Consider the following 17,006-nt stretch of genomic DNA (forward strand, 5'->3'; position numbering starts at 1 on the left):
GAAGTACTTTATGAAGTGTAGTCACTGTTGTAATGTGGGAAACGCAACAGCCAATTTACACACAGCAAGATCCCACAAACAGCGATGTGATCAAGACCAGATAATCTGTTTTTTTTAGTGATGTTGATTGCGGGATATTGGCCCCAGGACACAACTACCCTGCTCTTCTTCAAAATAGTGGCTGCGGGATCTTTTACATCCACCTGAGAGAGCAGATGGGGCCTCGGTTTAACCTCTCATCCGAAAGACAGCACATCTGACAGTGCAGCACTCCCTCAGCGCTGCACTGGGAGTGTCAACCTAGCTTTATGTGCTCAAGTCTCTGGAGCGGGACTTGAACCCACAACCTTCTGACTCAGAGGCGAGGGTGCTGCCCACTGAGCCACCACTCATTTAGCTGATGCCTCACAGAATTCCGGTCTGAGGGATCAATCACGGCCTCAAAAACCTTGCCGACTCTTCACTATGGACCCTGTGTTGTTTAGATGAACATTGGCAGCATCACAGAAGATGCTCAATTATTTCCCCCACTTACTGATGCTAATTTACCCTATTTCGTGTCTCACTCCCTTCATCAACATTGAGATAAGGTTTGATACTCCCCAGTTCTCTGGTCTGTGTCTCACCATTTACGAAGCTTCTAAAAATATCTGCCCTAATTAATTAAAAATTAATAATTTGCCTTGCCTAGATCCTTGCTCACCTCCCTGAGGATTCCGAGCCACAATGGTGCATAAAGCACCACTAAATTGCTTCTGATGGCACTATCTCCTTACACACATAATAAACATAGAATAATAAAGCACCTGGGAGGGAGGTACAAAGCTGTAGCGCAGACTGCAGTTATACTGTCGTTAGCAACCTCCAGCTGTGCCAAAGGAGCCCAGTGAATGTGTCGCGTAAGATGGGCAATGAGTGCCGCTTTGCCAGGGTCACCGGCATACCGAGGGCAAAGTGAAAAGAATACAGCTTCAAGGCACATTCACCGTTTGCCCTTTGACACTTCAACCCACATAACATCACTTTGCAGCTAAGAGGACATGGCAGTAACAGCGGGTATGTTGGTATTTTTACATTTTTTATTCATTCTTAAGATATGGGCGTCGCTAGCAAGAGCAACATTTATTGCCCATCCTGAATCGCCCTCGAGAAGGTGGTGATGAGCTGCCTTCTTGAACCGCTGCAGTCCGTGTGGTGAAGGTGCTCCCACAGTGCTGTTAGGGAGGGAGTTCCAGGATTTTGACCCAGCGACGATGAAGGATCGGCCGCTATATTTCTAAGTCAGGATGGTGTGTGACTTGGAGGGGAACTTGGAGGTGGTGGTGCTCCCATGCACCTGCTGCCCTTGTCCTTCTAGGTGGAAGAGGTCGCGGGTTTGGGAGGTGCTGCCGAAGAAGCCTTGGCGAGTTGCTGCAGTGCATCTTGTAGATGGTACACACTGCAGCCACGGTGCGCCGGTGGTGGAGGGAGTGAATGTTTAAGGTGGTGGACGGGGTGCCAATCAAGCAAACAGCTTTACCCTGGATGACTTAAGAACATAGGAACAGGAGAAGGCTATCCAGCCCCTCGAGCCTGTTCTTCCAATCAATTAGATCATGGCTGATCGGTACCTTAATTCCATTTGCCTGCCTTGGTTCTGTAACCCTTAATATCTATCAGTCTCAATTTTGAATTGTTCAATTGCCTCAACAGCGTTTTGGGGAGAGAGTTCCAGATTTCCACTACCCTTTGTGTGAAGAAATGCTTCCTGACATCACCCCTGAACGGCCTGGCTCTAATTTTGGACTCCCCCCGCCACCAGAGGAAATAGTTTCTCTCGACCGACCCCATCAGCTCCTTAGACTTAGATACACGTGCAAGGCTCTGCTCCCCCCGATACCTCATGTTGAACATCAGCAGAGCAGGACGAACATCCACTTTCTCATCACATTGGGAAATGATTCAGTGTCCTGGAAGTCAGGGCCCTGTCTGGACACTTTCAAAACATGCTGTCCCACCTGGCTGCAATCACATTGCATCTGCTGCAAACTTAAGCCCGTGTGGCATGGTCTTGGGCTGCTATCTGTGGAATGCAATCCGCAGTTAACCAGTGGGGCGAGGGATCCCATGCAACTTGCCTTCAGTGTACTTAACAACAATTTGCATTTATATAGCGCCATTAACGGAGTGCAACGTCCCAAGGCGCTTCACAGGAGAGTTGTCAAACAAAAATTTGACATCGAGCCACATAAACATAGAAGATAGGAGCAGGAGTAGGCCATTCGACCCCTCGAGCCTGCTCCGCCATTCAATGAGATCATGGCTGATCATCCAAATTCAGTACCCTGTCCCTGCCTTCTCCCCATATCCCTTGATCCCTTTAGCCTTAAGAAATATATCCAACTCCTTCTTGAATATATTTAATGAATTGGCCTCTACTGCCTTCTGTGGTAGAGAATTCCACAGGTTCACCACTCTCTGGGTGAAGAAATTCCTCCTCATCTCTGTCCTCATATCTGAGATATTTGGACAGGTAGGTTTTAAGGAGCGTCTTAAAGGAGGAGAGGGGGACGGAGAGGGTTAGAGAAGGAATTCCATCGTTTAGGGCCCAAGCAGCTGAAGGCACGGCCGCCAATTATGGAGCGATTAAAATCCAGGGGCGCGCAAGAGATCGCAAAGGGTTGTGGAGCTGGAGGAGATTACAGAGATAGGGAGGGGGGGGGGCCGAGGCCACGGAGTGGTTTGAACACAAGGATGAGAATTTTAAACTCGAGGCGTCGCCGGACCGGGAAGCAATTTCGGTCAGCGAGCCTCAGATCAGGACCCGACTCCCAAGTAATGTCAACGTGCATCTGAAACATAAAAATAACCTTAAAACCCTGCCCTCACACTCAAACTGCCAGTGTGAATTGTGGTGTTCTATTCTGGACCTGCGACTCACTCATAGCTACTGTACTTTAATTTTTTTTATTATAAGCACAGATTTAAGCTTATTGGCCTCCTGGCTGTAAGGTGATATGGGTGGAAGTGTCGAGGGACAAGCGGGGAGAGAGTGCCCTGAAGGTATGTGCCATAAACAGTAGCAAATTGAGTCAGCTTGTTTTTTTAACAGCAATTTAATTAGATATTATACTCGTCAGTGTTACAATTACTGTCTAGTCAGCAGGCATCAAGTATCTTCTGTTGTTCACAAAGCTCAGTGAAATTTCTCAGAAATCCACTTATTTTATAAAGGCGTTCGTCAGACAAAATTTCTCAATCAGTCTCTGAAGGATTGCGTTTCACAATTTTAATCCACTTGCTTTATTTTGCCTTGCATCTTTTCAATCAAATTTCCTGCTCTCGCCCTTACTATTTCAGACTTCACTCTATTTCCTGCTTTCCCTCCATTGTGTCAGCCAGTGGCTCAGTGGGCAGCACCCTCGCCTCTGAGTCAGAAGGTTGTGGGTTCGAGTCCCGCTCCAGGGAACTTGGGCACATAAAGCTAGGCTGACACTTCCACTGCAGTGCTGAGGGAGTGCCGCACTGTCGGAGATGCTGTCTTTCGGATGAGACGTTAAGCCAAGTGACATGAATCTTGTCATTCATGTGAAAATGACTTATGTAATAATACTGGGCGGCTGGCTGGTGGCACTGTCCAGGGAGAGTATAAATACTTGGGCACGGGCCCAGCTTGTGCAGGACATTCCTTAACAGGAACTAGTGAAGGACACAACTAGATCTCCATGTTGAAAAACAGTTGATTTAAAGCCTTGTTTAATACTCAGACCAAGTGCCTAGCAGTTTTCTTACGTTAAACCGAGGCCCCGTCTGCTCTCTCAGGTGTATGTAAAAGATCCCGCAGCACTATTTCGAAGACGAGCAGGGGAGTTATCCCCGGTGTCCTGGCCAATATTTATCCTTCAAACACAAAAAAGCCCAGATTATCTGGTCATTGTCACATTGCTGTCTGTGGGAGCTTGCTGTGCGCAAATTGGCTGCCGCATTTCCCACATTACAACAGTGACTACACTTCAAAAAGTACTTAATTGGCTGTAAAGCGCTTTGGGACGTCCTGAGGTTGTGAAAGGCGCTATAGAAATGCAAGTCTTTTGTTATTCCCATTTCTTCGCAACCTCTGTGCCTTTGCCTCTCATTTCACTCCAGCTGTTGAACGTTGGCACCAGAGCCCACCCAATGCCAGTAGCACCGACAAAGCACACCTGCCAGTTAGGGCACTGGTCACCCCCGATTGCAGCTTCCCACTCAGCGTCTGTTACGAGCAGCACATGTGGACCAGATGTTAAGGTCTTCAGCTGTTTCTCAAGGCACCCAGATGTTGTAAGAGTTCCCTTCATCGATCCTGTGACAATAAATCCAATCTTATTGCTGTGAAGACGTTTTTAAGATCAGGATAGCTTTAGCTACCAATCGCAAAATGTGTGTCTGTGCGTGCGTGTGTGATTACAATCGCTCAATCGGCGGCCGTGCCTTCAGTTGTCTGGGCCCCAAGCTCTGAAACTCCCTCCGTAAACCTCTCCGCCTCTCTACCTCTCTTTCTTCCTTTAAGATGCTCCTTAAAACCTACCTCTTTGACCAAGCATTTGGTCACCTGCCCTAATTTCTCCTTATGTGGCTCGGTGTCAAATGTTTTGTCTTATAACACTCCTGTGCAGCGCCTTGGGACGTTTTACTACGTTAAAGGCGCTATATAAATACAAGTTGTTTTTGTTGTGTATGCATGCGTGCACTTGCCATAGAGGGAGTGCAACAAAGGTTCCCCAGACTGGTTCCTGGGATGGGGGGATTGTCCTATGAGGAGAGATTGAGTAGACTAGGCCTATATTCCCTAGAGTTTAGAAGAATGAGAGGTGATCTCATTGAAACATACAAAATTCTTACAGGGCTTGACAGGGCAGATGCAGGGAGGATGTTTCCCCTGGCTGGGGAGTCTAGAACCAGGGGTCACAGTCTCAGAATAAGGGGTCGGCCATTTAGGAGTGAGATGAGGAGGAATTTCTTCACTCAGAGGTTGGTGAATCTTTGGAATTCTCTACCCCAGAGGGCTGTGGAGGCTCAGTCGTTGAGTCTATTCAAGACAGAGATCAGCAGATTTTTGAATATTAAGGGAGTCAAAGAATATGGGGATAGTGCAGGAAAGTGGAGATGAGGTAGAAGATCAGCCATGATCTTACTGAATGGCGGAGCAGGCTCGAGGGGCCGAATGGCCTACTCCCACTCCTATTTCTAATGTTCTTATGTGTGTGTGCGTTTGCGCGTGAGTGTGTGTGCGCGCGCGCGCGCGCGCGCGCGGAGGGGGTGGGGAGAGAGAATTGTGTGTTCATTGTGTTGAGGAATATCACTAATGAGGAAAGTGCACACTTTGCACGTTTTTGCACCCAGTGTCAGCATCAATCACTTCCAGGTCAGACATGGCACCCACTTGCCTGGAAAGTTGCCTTTATTGATTCCGGTGATGCTGTCGTACTGTGTGAATACGTTTTCCGATCAGGATGGCTTCAGCTACTTAGAAACAGAGCTAAAGCAAGACTGGGAAAGGGTGTGCTGGGGGCACGGGGAGAAGAATCAATGGCTGGTCCAAAAATGATCAAGGACTGTAATCGAACCGCTCCAAGTTACAGCAGTGGGAAATTCAGAAGAGCTTTGGAATCAAATCGGGCAGTGTAGCTAGAGACCCGGGTCAAATCCCACATCGCCTTCCAACTGACACAAGTCTTTTTCAGACTCCGAAGGTCTCCCACTGTGGATAGATCAGCAGCAACACGCAGGAAAACTTCTTCCCTTCATTTTCTGAAAAGGCAGAAAATATTTGGAACCCTCCTCCCGGCTTTTATTTTCCTTCCCCAGAACAGGTACATAAGAACATAAGAACATAAGAAATAGGAGCAGGAGTAGGCCAATCGGCCCCTCGAGCCTGCTCCGCCATTCAATAAGATCATGGCTGATCTGATCCTAACCGCCAATCCACTATCACAGAACCATCTCCTGAATCTAACAGAATTAGACACACGAAATAGGAGCAGGATCAGGCTACACGGCCCCTGGGCCCGCTCCGCTACCCACAGGGCCATGACCGATCCGAACCTAGACTCATGTCCAAATTCCTGCCCGCTCCCCGTAACCCTTTATTCCCTTTACTTCTAGGAAACTGTCTATTTCTGTTTTAAATTTATGTAATGATGTAGCTTCTACAGCTTTTTGGGGCAGCATATTCCATGGACCTACCATCCTCTGAGTGAAGTAGTTCCTCCTCATCTCAGTTTTGAAAGAGCAGCCCCTTATTCTAAGACTATGCCCCCTAGTTCTAGTTTCACCCATCATCGGGAACATCTTCCCCGCATCCACCTGATCCAACCCCTTCACAATCTTATATGTTTCAATAAGATCGCCTCTCATTCTTCTGAACTCCAATGAGTAGAGTCCCAATCTACTCAACGTCTCCTCATATGTCCATCCCCTCATCCCCGGGATTAACCGAGTGAACCTTCTTTGTACTGACTCGAGAGCAAGTATGTCCTTTCTTAAGTATGGACACCAAAACTGTACGCAGTATTCCAGGTGCGGTCTCACCAATACCTTGTACAACTGAAGCAATACCTCCCTATTTTTATATTCTATCCCCCTAGCAATGAAAGCCAACATTCCATTGGCCTTCTTAATCACTTGCTGCACCTGCATACTAACCTTTTGAGTTTCGTGCACCAGGACCCCCAGATCCCTTTGTACTTCAGTACTTTCCAGTTTCTTGCCATTAAGATAATAACTTGCTCTACGATTTTTCCTGCCAAAGTGCATAACCTCACACTTTCCAGTATTGTATTCCATCTGCCAAATCTCTGCCCACTTACTTAGCCTGTCTATGTCCCCTTGCAGGTTTTTTATGTCCTCCTCACTCACTACATTCCCTCCCATCTTAGTATCATCTGCAAACTTTGATATGTTACACTCAGTCCCCTCCTCCAAATCGTTAATATAGATTGTAAAGAGTTGGGGACCCAGCACTAACCCCTGCGGAACACCACTAGTTACTGATTGCCGGTCTGAGAATGAACCATTTATCCCAACTCTCTGCCTTCTGTTAGATAGCCAATCTTCTATCCATGCCAGATTATTACCCCCAATCCCATGATTTTTTATCTTAAGCAATAATCTTTTGTGTGGCACCTTGTCAAATGCCTTTTGGAAGTCTAAATACACTACATCCACTGGTTCCCCTTTCTCCACCCTATATGTTACTTCCTCAAAGAACTCCAGCAAATTTGTCAAACATGACTTCCCCTTCATAAAACCATGCTGACTTTGTCCTATTAAATTATGATTATCCAAATGTCCTGTTACTGTCTCCTTAATAATGGACTCCAATATTTTACCTACCACAGATGTTAGGCTAACCGGTCTATAGTTTCCAGCCTTCTGTCTACTGCCCTTTTTAAATAAGGGCGTTACATTAGCAGTTTTCCAGTCTGCCGGGACCTTTGCTGAGTCCAGGGGGTTTTGGAAAATTATTACCAATGCATCCACAATCCCTACCGCCACTTCCCTCAAGACCCTAGAATGTAAGCCATCAGGTCCAGGTGATTTATCCGCCTTGAGTCCCATTATTTTACCGAGTACCACTTCCTTAGTGATTTTGATCGTGTTTAGCTCCTCCCCCCCTATAGCCCCCTGTTTGTCCAGTGTTGGGATATTCTTAGTGTCCTCTACTGTAAAGACTGATATAAAATATTCATTCAGTGTTTTTGCCATCTCCATATTTCCCACCATTAATTTCCCGGTCTCATCCTCTAAGGGACCAACATTTACTTTAGCCACCCTTTTTCTTTTTATATAACTATAAAAACTCTTACTATCTGTTTTTATATTTTTTGCTAATTTACTTTCATAATCTATCTTCCCTTTCTTAATCAATCTTTTTGTTATTTTTTGCTGTCTTTTAAAGTTTTCCCAATCCTCTATCCTCCCACTAGATTTGGCTACCTTATATGCCCTTGTTTTTAGTCGAATACTATCCTTAATTTCTTTACTTAGCCACGGATGGCTGTCTTTTCTTTTACACCCTTTTCTTCTCAGTGGAATATATTTTTTTTGGAAGTTGTAAAATAACTCCTTAAATGTACACAACTGATCATGTATCGTCTTACCCTTTAATCTATTTTCCCAATCCACTCTACTCAATTCTGCTCTCATACCTTCATAGTCTCCTTTATTCAAGCTTAGCATGCTTGTTTGAGATCCAACCTTCTCACCCTCTAATTGAATATGGAATTCAACCATGTTATGGTCACTCATTCCAAGGGGATCCTTTACTAGGACATTTTTAATTAATCCTGTCTCGTTACATAGGACCAGATCTAACGTTGCTTGCCCCCTGGTCGGTTCAGTTACATACTGCTCAAGAAACCCATCCCTAATACACTCAATGAACTCATCCTCAAGGCAGCCCTGCCCAATTTGATTTGTCCAATTAATATGATAGTTAAAATCCCCCATAATTATAGATGCTCCCTTATTACAAGCCTCAACTATTTCCTGATTGATACTCCGTCCAACAGAGTTGCAACTGTTCGGAGGCCTATAGACTACGCCCACTAGTGTTTTTTTCCCCTTATTATTCCTTACCTCCACCCAAACTGTTTCATTATCCTGATCTTTTGACCCAATATCATTTATCTGTATTACAGTGATTCCTTCCTTTATTAACATAGCCACCCCACCTCCCCTTCCTTCCTGCCTGTCCTTCCTGATCGTTAAATAACCTGGTATGTTTAATTCCCAGGCATTGTCACCCTGCAGCCATGTTTCTGTAATGGCCACAAGATCATACCCATATGTAGTTATTTGTGCCATTAACTCGTCTATTTTGTTACGAATGCTACGTGCATTCAGATAGACAACTTTCAAATATGTTTTGTGACACTTAGTTCCTGCTTTTGCCCTTTTTATTACTTTACCTTTTACTCCATACCTTCTGCCCCTTCCTGACACGCTCTGGTTTTTAATTTCCCCACTGCTACCTAAGTCTATGACCTTCTCTGTTGTCATTTTTATTATTTGCTCTCTAGGAACCTCCCCCCCACTAGTTAGTTTAAAGCCCTCTCTACAGCCCTAGTTATATGATCCGCCAGGACTTTAGTCCCAGCACTGGCCAAGTGAAGCCCGTCCCAACGGAACAGCTCCCTCCTGCCCCAGTACTGGTGCCAGTGTCCCAGGAAGCAAAACCCATTTCTCCCACACCAGTCTTTGAGCCACGCATTTAACTCTCTAATTTTATTTGTCCTAGCCAAATTCGCTCGTGGCTCAGGTAATAATCCAGAGATTATTACCCTTGAGGTTCTGTTTTTTAATTTGACCCCTAGCTGCTCATACTCCTTTAACAGAACCGGCTTCCTAGTCCTATCTAGGTCGTTTGTGCCAACATGGACCACGACAACAGGTGATTTCTTTAATAAGGCGCTTCTGGAACCGTACACATGGAGGTTGGAGTCTGCACCTTGCGCAAGGTTTACGCGGCAGACGGGGAGAGGCTTGGCGCAGCGGGACATCCCCGGGCGAATTCCGCAAGATTCCAGGCTCACTATGCGTGGCACAGTTTTGCGTCAATATCTTTCGGATGGGATGTCGAACCGAGGCCCCGTCTGCCCTCTCTCAGGTGGACGTAAAAGATCCCGCGGCACTATTTCAAAGAGGAGCAGGGGAGTTCTCCAATATTTATCCCTCAAACAACATCACTAAAAGCAGATGATCTGGTCATTATCACGTTGCTGTTTGTGGGAGCTTGCTGTGCGCAAATTGGCTTTCGCGTTTCCTACTTTACAACAGTGACTACACTTCAAAAAGAACTTCATTGAGTGTAAAACACTTTGGGACGTCCTGAGGTCGTGAAAGGCGTTATAGAAATGAAAGTCTTTCTTTGGGTGGTATCCAATCCCTTGCCCGGGACACGGCCATTCGGCAAACATCACATCTGCCAAATCTGCGATAGAGACCTTGCGCTGGGAAACATTGGCTTCTGATCAAAACCTACGGCAGTTTTAGCACGCTCGCTTGTTGAGCTAACAAAGCAAAGCAAGCATCCGCCAGCTTGTCTCGTCTGCCCGTTGAGTGCACCACAAGTGCCTTTCACAGGAACGACGCACAAAGCTCCAAATATTTGAGCACTTTGCAAAGTGACTCGACAGCGAGCCTCGTCCGACAGATCTGCTCTTCTGGGAGCAAGCTCTTGGTATATAACAATAAAGCATCCGACACCTTATCAAAAGAGCTGTCTGGGCTCAGCAACATTTTTAAAACAGAATTTTTGATGGCACATTCTCCGACACTTCTCCTTGTTATTTTGCCCCAGCTTCGACAGCTCTTATCTCCTGTCAGTGTTTATTATGTTGCCTGCATCTCGTGCGCGCGGTTTCTAAAAGGAGATACATGGCCACGTTTAATGGCCTGCTCTGTTCTGCTGCAAAGCTGTCTACTTGTGATCATTTTACACACCGACAGGACGTTTCAGAAACCTTCAATGACCTGTCAGGGTTGAGAAGGTTTCCCCGGTCCCCAAGAATTTCCCCGAATGTTACACAGGAGCAGGAGGAGGCCATTCAGCCCCTCGAGCATGCTCCGCCATTCTATTAGATCGTGGCCAATCAGCTCCTCAACTCCATTTACCCGCCTTAGCTCTGTATCCCTTGATACTCTTACCCAACAAAAATCCATCGATCGCGGCCTTGAAAGCTCCAACTGATCCCCAGCATCCACAGCCTGTTGGGGGAGAGAGTTCCACATTTCTACTCTACCCCTTTGTGTAGAAAAACTGCTTCCTGATTTTGCTCCTGAATGATTGGGAAAAATTCAGTTGTTTGCGCCTCCCGTTAGCGCCTTAAGAGGGCGCTAATGGGGCGCAAAGCAACTAGCGCCCGTGCGCGGCAGTGTTTGCACCGCTCGCTAAATTAATTAGACATTTTGCGGCAGCGCTAAACACTACCGCCACGGTCTCCTGCGCCGGCAGATCGTGACGTCAGTCGAGTGCGCAACGCCCCGTTAGCGCCCCAGACCGGATATTGAGTGGCGCCCCCTCCCTTACCGCCTGCCGCTAGCAACGACAGGTTGAGGGGAGCGTTATGCTGTCGGAAAGGGACTGGGGGAGCGCTATTTAAAGGCGACCGCTTCCTGCCATTTATCGGTGACATTTTTGCATCACGCATTCTGAGAGGGAAAGAGAGAGACTTCTGGAGAGATTCAACGCTGTGTGAAGGAGTTTTGAGTACTGAGCAGAATTTGCAGGTTTATTTTGATTTGCCTTTCCTTGCTTCGTCAGCACTCTGAGGTAGCGCCTCGCTCTGCGACCTTTGCGCCTTAAGACAGGTGCGAAGCGCCTAATTTAGCGCTCCAATCACCTCCAGGGGCGATAAAAGCCAAGTTTGCTGTCGGAGGCGATAATTAGCGCCAGGCGCTAAACTTTGCGTACGGCCGATAATGGCGCACCAAACGGGGAGATATATGTCCCTTCATTCTTAATTTTCTCCCCCCCCACCCCCCCCCTCCCCCCCCACCCTACTGGGGGAAATTAGTTTTCCCTATCCACCCTATCAAATCCTTTCAGCATTTTAAAACACCCCGATCAGCTCACCCTTCAATCTTCTTCTAAGCCATAATACTTACGTGGGTGTGAGGAAGTGGTTCAGGGGTCTGCGCGGGGGTGTGCTCAGGTGAGGACAGGTGGAAGCTGGAATCGCTCGGCAATCGCTGGTGGAAGGTTCGGTCCTCCACCGGACTAGGCGGCAGACTTTCTTCGGGAGGCTCTGGCCAAGGTTCGGGGTTGGTTTCCTCCGCAGGTTCATTCGGCAGTTGAGGCTAGAGGGGCAAAAATTAAAACCGTAAACCTTAAAAGCCTGCGGAAGGAGCAGGCGGCAGCAAGTACGTCTAGTAGGCCAAAGCCCAGGAAGCCCTGATTGATGATAACTGGCTGAGTGGCCCACAGCCTTTATTGAGATTCCATATATGGGATACCCTTGCCCATCGACAGAAGACTTCTTTTAATATTGAAAACTTTAGGTGATACACCAAAATCCATAATATAGAACAACATCAATATTCATAACAGCAACAGCAGCTTGTATTTATATAGCGCCTTTAACATAGTAAAACTCACTCACTCAGAACTCAGAAACCCCACAGTGCAGATAGAGGCCATTTCGGCCCATCGAGCCTGCACCGACACATATCCCACCCGATCCCCGTAACCCCTACACCAACACATATCCCACCCTATCCCTGTAACCCCACGTATTTAATCCCCCTAACACTAAGGGTCAATTTATCATAGCCAATCAACCTAACCCGCACATCTTTGTCCCAAGGCACTTCACAGGAGTATTATAAGACAAAAAAATTGACACCGAGCCACATAAGGAGAAATTAGGACAGGTGACCAAAAGCTTGGTCAACGAGGTAGGTTTTAAGGAGCGTCTTAAAGGAGGAGAGGCGGAGAGGCTTAGGGAGGGAATTCCAGAGCTTAGGGCCTCGGCAACAGAAGGCACAGCCGCCAATGGTTGAGCGATTATAATCAGGGATGCTCAAGAGGGCAGAATTAGAGGAGCGCAGATATCTCGGGGAGTTGTGGGGCTGGAGGAGATTACAGAGATAGGGAGGGGCGAGGCCGCGTAGGGATTTGAAAACAAGGATGAGAATTTTGAAATCGAGGCGCTGCTTAACCGGGAGCCAATGTAGGTCAGCGAGCACAGGGGGTGATGGGCGAACGGGACTTGGTGCGAGTTAGGGCACGGGCAGCCGAGTTTTGGATGACCTCAAGTTTACGTAGGGTGGAATGTGGGAGGCCAGCCAGGAGTGCGTTGGAATAGTCCAGTCTAGAGGTAACAAAGGCATGGATGAGGGTTTCAGCCGCGGATGAGCCGAGGCAAGGGTGGAGACGGGCGATGTTACGGAGGTGGAAATAGGCGGTCTTGGTTCTGCCGTCATCAACTATCTCACGAACGGAGAAACCCTACTCATCAATCTGTTTGAGAGGGAGGAACAAAGCAGTACCTCAGAGTCTGACTTTCATCAGATCCCAAGAGAGCTGTTCTGAAAACTAATGCATTGCGGGTTCTTCTCAAGTGGTTCTACTGCAGACGATCTCCAGAAGAGTACTTTATTTACAAGTTTTTTTGAGAGTTTTTTTTTAAACTTCCAACTTGGCCAAGGAAACTCTGCAAGTACCCACCACCACAAACTGGATTACGCCACACGTTCTCTCTCCTTAGTGATTCGACACTCTGCTACTATTTATTCCCATTACACGTGGGCATAAGGCAGTAGCTAACACGACATAAGCCAAGGCCAGGCCCAGGTATTTTGACGGTGACCAATTAATACCATAGGGTGAAAATGACAGATGGGTTTTAATTCTCGAACTGCGGGTAGAGGTTTAATGTGACAGAGTGGCTTCAGAGTGCAAATTAAGAGTCACGTTTAGGCCAGACCAGGTCAGGATGGCAGGTTTCCTTATAGACGGTGTCTTCTCAATATTGTCGGCATCTTCTAAAAAAGGACATTAGTGAGTCAGTTGGGTTTTTACAACAATCCGACAGTCACTTACACTTCACACAAAGGGTAGTGGAAATCTCGAATTCTGGTCCCCAAAAAGGTTGTTGAGGCTGGGGATCAATTGAAAATTTCAAAAACTGAGATTGATAGATTTTCGTTAGGCAAGGGTCTTAAAGGGTTACGGAACCAAGGCGGGTGGATGGAGTTAAGATACAAGTCAGCCATGATCTAATTGATTGCATTTCTATAGCGCCTTTCACGACCACCGGACGTCCCAAAGTGCTTTACAGCCAATTAAGCACCTTTGAAGTGTAGTCACTGTTGTAATGTGGGAAACGCGGCAGACAATTTGCGCACAGCAAGCTCCCACAAACAGCAAGTGACGATGACCAGATAATCTGTTTTTAGCGATGTTGATTGAGGGATAAATATTGGCCCAGGACAACGGGGAGAACTCCCCAGCTCCTCTTCGAAATAGTGCCACGGGATCTTTTTACATCCACCTGAGGGGGCAGACGGGGCCCTCGGTTTAACGTCTCATCTGAAAGACAGCACCTCCGACAGTGCAGCACTCCCTCAGCACCGCACTGGGAGTCTCAGCCTGGATTTTGTGCTCAAGTCTCTGAATTGAATGGCGGTTCAGGCTGGAGGGGCTGAACGGCCTTCTCCTGTTCCTATACACGGATACCGTTTTGTAATGCAGAACAGGACTTCGACAATCCACACCCTCACAACCCCTTCACCATCAGGGATTCCTCGCACATCAACCTAATGAAAGTGCCGGCGGTATATTCAGCCCTTACCTGAGGGGTGGGTGAATGCGGTGCCGGGGTAGGAGTCCGTTGCTGTGGTAACGCTGTAGAAGGTGGCAGCATTTTCGGTGGTGGCACCGGCGGTGAACTTGGGGCACGGGGAGGAGTGCGGCCGCCCTCCTTGCTCACCAACGGTGTAGGGTCGTGCAGCGGCACGTCCTGCGGGGGCCGCACCTCGTGGAAAGACACGCTGTAAGCCATCCTCCCACAATGCATTGTGAGCACGTCGTCCTGCGCCCGCAGCAGCGCCATGATATTGCTGTAGCAGTAAAAGTCCTCGCTTTCCTTCGCGAAAACATTTATTCTCGGCGCGTCGGTGCGCGGGTAGATGGCGAAAAACGCCTCCCCAGCCTTTGTTCCACTCTTCAGAGATGAGCCCGTTACTCGAAAGGCCTCGATACGCAGCCTTACATCGTGGTTTTTATCATTCTGACAGTAACCTGTAAAATAAAGAAAGATCTGCATTTATATCGCATTTATTATCGCAAAGGAAAACGAGGACTTTCACAGCCTCAGTGCGTCCCAAAGCGCTTCACAACCAATGAAGTATTTTTGAAGTGTAGTCACTGTTGTAATGTGGGAAACATGGCAGCCAATTTGCGCACAGCAAGATCCCACGAACAGCAATGAAATAAATAACTAGATAATCTGTTTTAGGTATGGTTGAAAGAAAGACTTGCATTTCTATAGCGCCTTTCACGACCAACTGGACGTCTCAAAGCACTTTACAGCCAATGAAGTACAGTCACTGTTGTCATGTAGGAAACGCGGCAGCCAATGTGCGCACAGCAAGCTCCCACAAACAGCAATGTGATAATGAACAGATCATCTGTTTTAGTGATGTTGGTTGAGGGATAAATATTGGCCCAGGACACCCGGGGAGAACTCCCCCTGCTCTTCTTCGAAATAGTGCCGTGGAATCTTTTACGTCCACCTGAGAGGCCAGACGGGGCCTCGGGTTTAACGTCTCACCCGAGATGATGGCACCTCCGACAGTGCAGCACTTCCTCAGTACTGCACTGGAGTGTCAGCCTGGATTTTGTGCTCAAGTCCCTGGAGTGGAATTTGACCATCTGACTCAGAGGCAAGAGTGCTACCCACCGAGCCACATAGAGAATGAATAATAAATGAAGATAATTATGCTCACTGCAGGAGCCAATACTGTCGGTATAGAATCAAACTATACAGTGACTGAATACGATTGGTAGTTGTGACTGTGGACAATACTGTAAAACATGCGATATCGAATTGACTGCCTATTAAACACTTTTCCCATTATGAAATGAAAATGGGGAGAGGTCTTTAATGGGAGGCTGTTTTAATTTGGTTTTCAATGAGCTTCTTAAAAGGAGGGGAGGTTTAGGAATAGAATTCCAGAGTTTAGGGCCCAGGCAGCTGAAGGCACGGCCGCCAATGGTGGAGCGATTAAAATCGGGGATGCGCAAGAGGCCAGAATTGGAGGAGCGCGGAGATCTGGGAGGGTTGTAGGGCTGGAGGAGGTTACAGAGACAGGGAGGTGCCTTCAGCTGCCTAGGCCCCAAGCTCTGGAATTCCCTCCCTAAACCTCTCCGCCTCTCTCTCCTCCATTAAGACGCTCCTTAAAACCTACCTCTTTGACCAAGTTTTCGGTCACCTGCCCTAATATCTCCTGATGTGGCTCGGTGTCAAATGTTGTTTGATAATCGCTCCTGTGAAGCACTTGGGGACATTTTACTATGTTAAAGGTGCTATATAAATACAAGTTGTTGTAGCATTTGAGAATCAGGCCCACAGTAAAGACAAAAATATAATTCCACTTCAACACTCAATATCTGCACTTGCTGTGGCTTAATTTAATTTCAAATTAATATAGATCATCCGGAATAGTTTTTGTCATGAAATGTATTTTACCTTTTGGGAGCCTGAAAACAAATTTCTTCCTGTAGACGGTGGAGATGTCATTGAGATTGGTCTGTGCGATGACATCAGTGGTTCCCGTGTTGGTGCACGACACATCACCATCATTGACCCGCAGCCACACACCAGCCCCAGACCCTTCAAGGAGCGGGTTTTCCACCGTCAGTCTCAAGGCATATCGGCCCAGCTCATTAAACTGCACGTTGACAATTTCAAACTCAAAGTCTAACTCCTTGTTTTCGATTTCTAACCGCGACCTGTGCATATTTGTGTGTTTTTTTTTGCAAAGACGTCGTTTGCAACCCACCCACTCTCCAAATCTCACTGGACGACCTGCTACCTGCAGAAAGAAAAAGAGTGTTAATAGATTTGAATGAGATCACACACAGCTCCTGAATAGTTGCCACTGATCCATTGTTTGAAAGTACAGCAACAAAGGGAAATTCACAACTCGGGCAGCGTAACATGACCTGGACCCTGAACACACCACCTGTACCTGAAGCTTCAGTTTTCTAATGCGATAATGAACAGGTACTGAAATTCAAAAGCTGTCCTTGTTCTCACAACCAACCCCTTTTGGATTCGGGAATACAATTCACACAACCTGTTCAGTTTGTATGGGGAATTTCGGCAGCAACCACCGACCAATCAAAGAGCTGCATAAAACAAACAAAAAAACAAGTCAACGGATTATCTGCCTTGTAATAGCCAAGGTGACATGTTACACATTGTTGTTACACATTGGGCCGGCTGAAGACGCAGCACCTCCAAGCTGCATCGAGTTAA

General features: G+C 47.1%; 1 protein-coding gene across 1 annotated transcript in view; it reads right to left on the reverse strand.

Annotated features, from left to right (window-relative positions):
• The window catches only part of ccdc33 (coiled-coil domain containing 33), a 340,583-nt gene extending 323,987 nt beyond the window's left edge, over window positions 1-16,596 (reverse strand). The window contains 3 exon segments of the mRNA XM_085972306.1: window positions 11,629-11,820; window positions 14,316-14,764; window positions 16,215-16,596. Coding sequence (XP_085828432.1) covers window positions 11,629-11,820; window positions 14,316-14,764; window positions 16,215-16,485 — 912 coding nt within the window. The 5' untranslated portion in view covers window positions 16,486-16,596.
• Window positions 16,597-17,006: the final 410 nt, after the last annotated feature.

Source organism: Somniosus microcephalus, chromosome 32 (assembly GCF_052327205.1).
Source record: "Somniosus microcephalus isolate GS21.2 chromosome 32, FLI_Smic_1.0, whole genome shotgun sequence".
Taxonomy (NCBI): domain Eukaryota; kingdom Metazoa; phylum Chordata; class Chondrichthyes; order Squaliformes; family Somniosidae; genus Somniosus; species Somniosus microcephalus.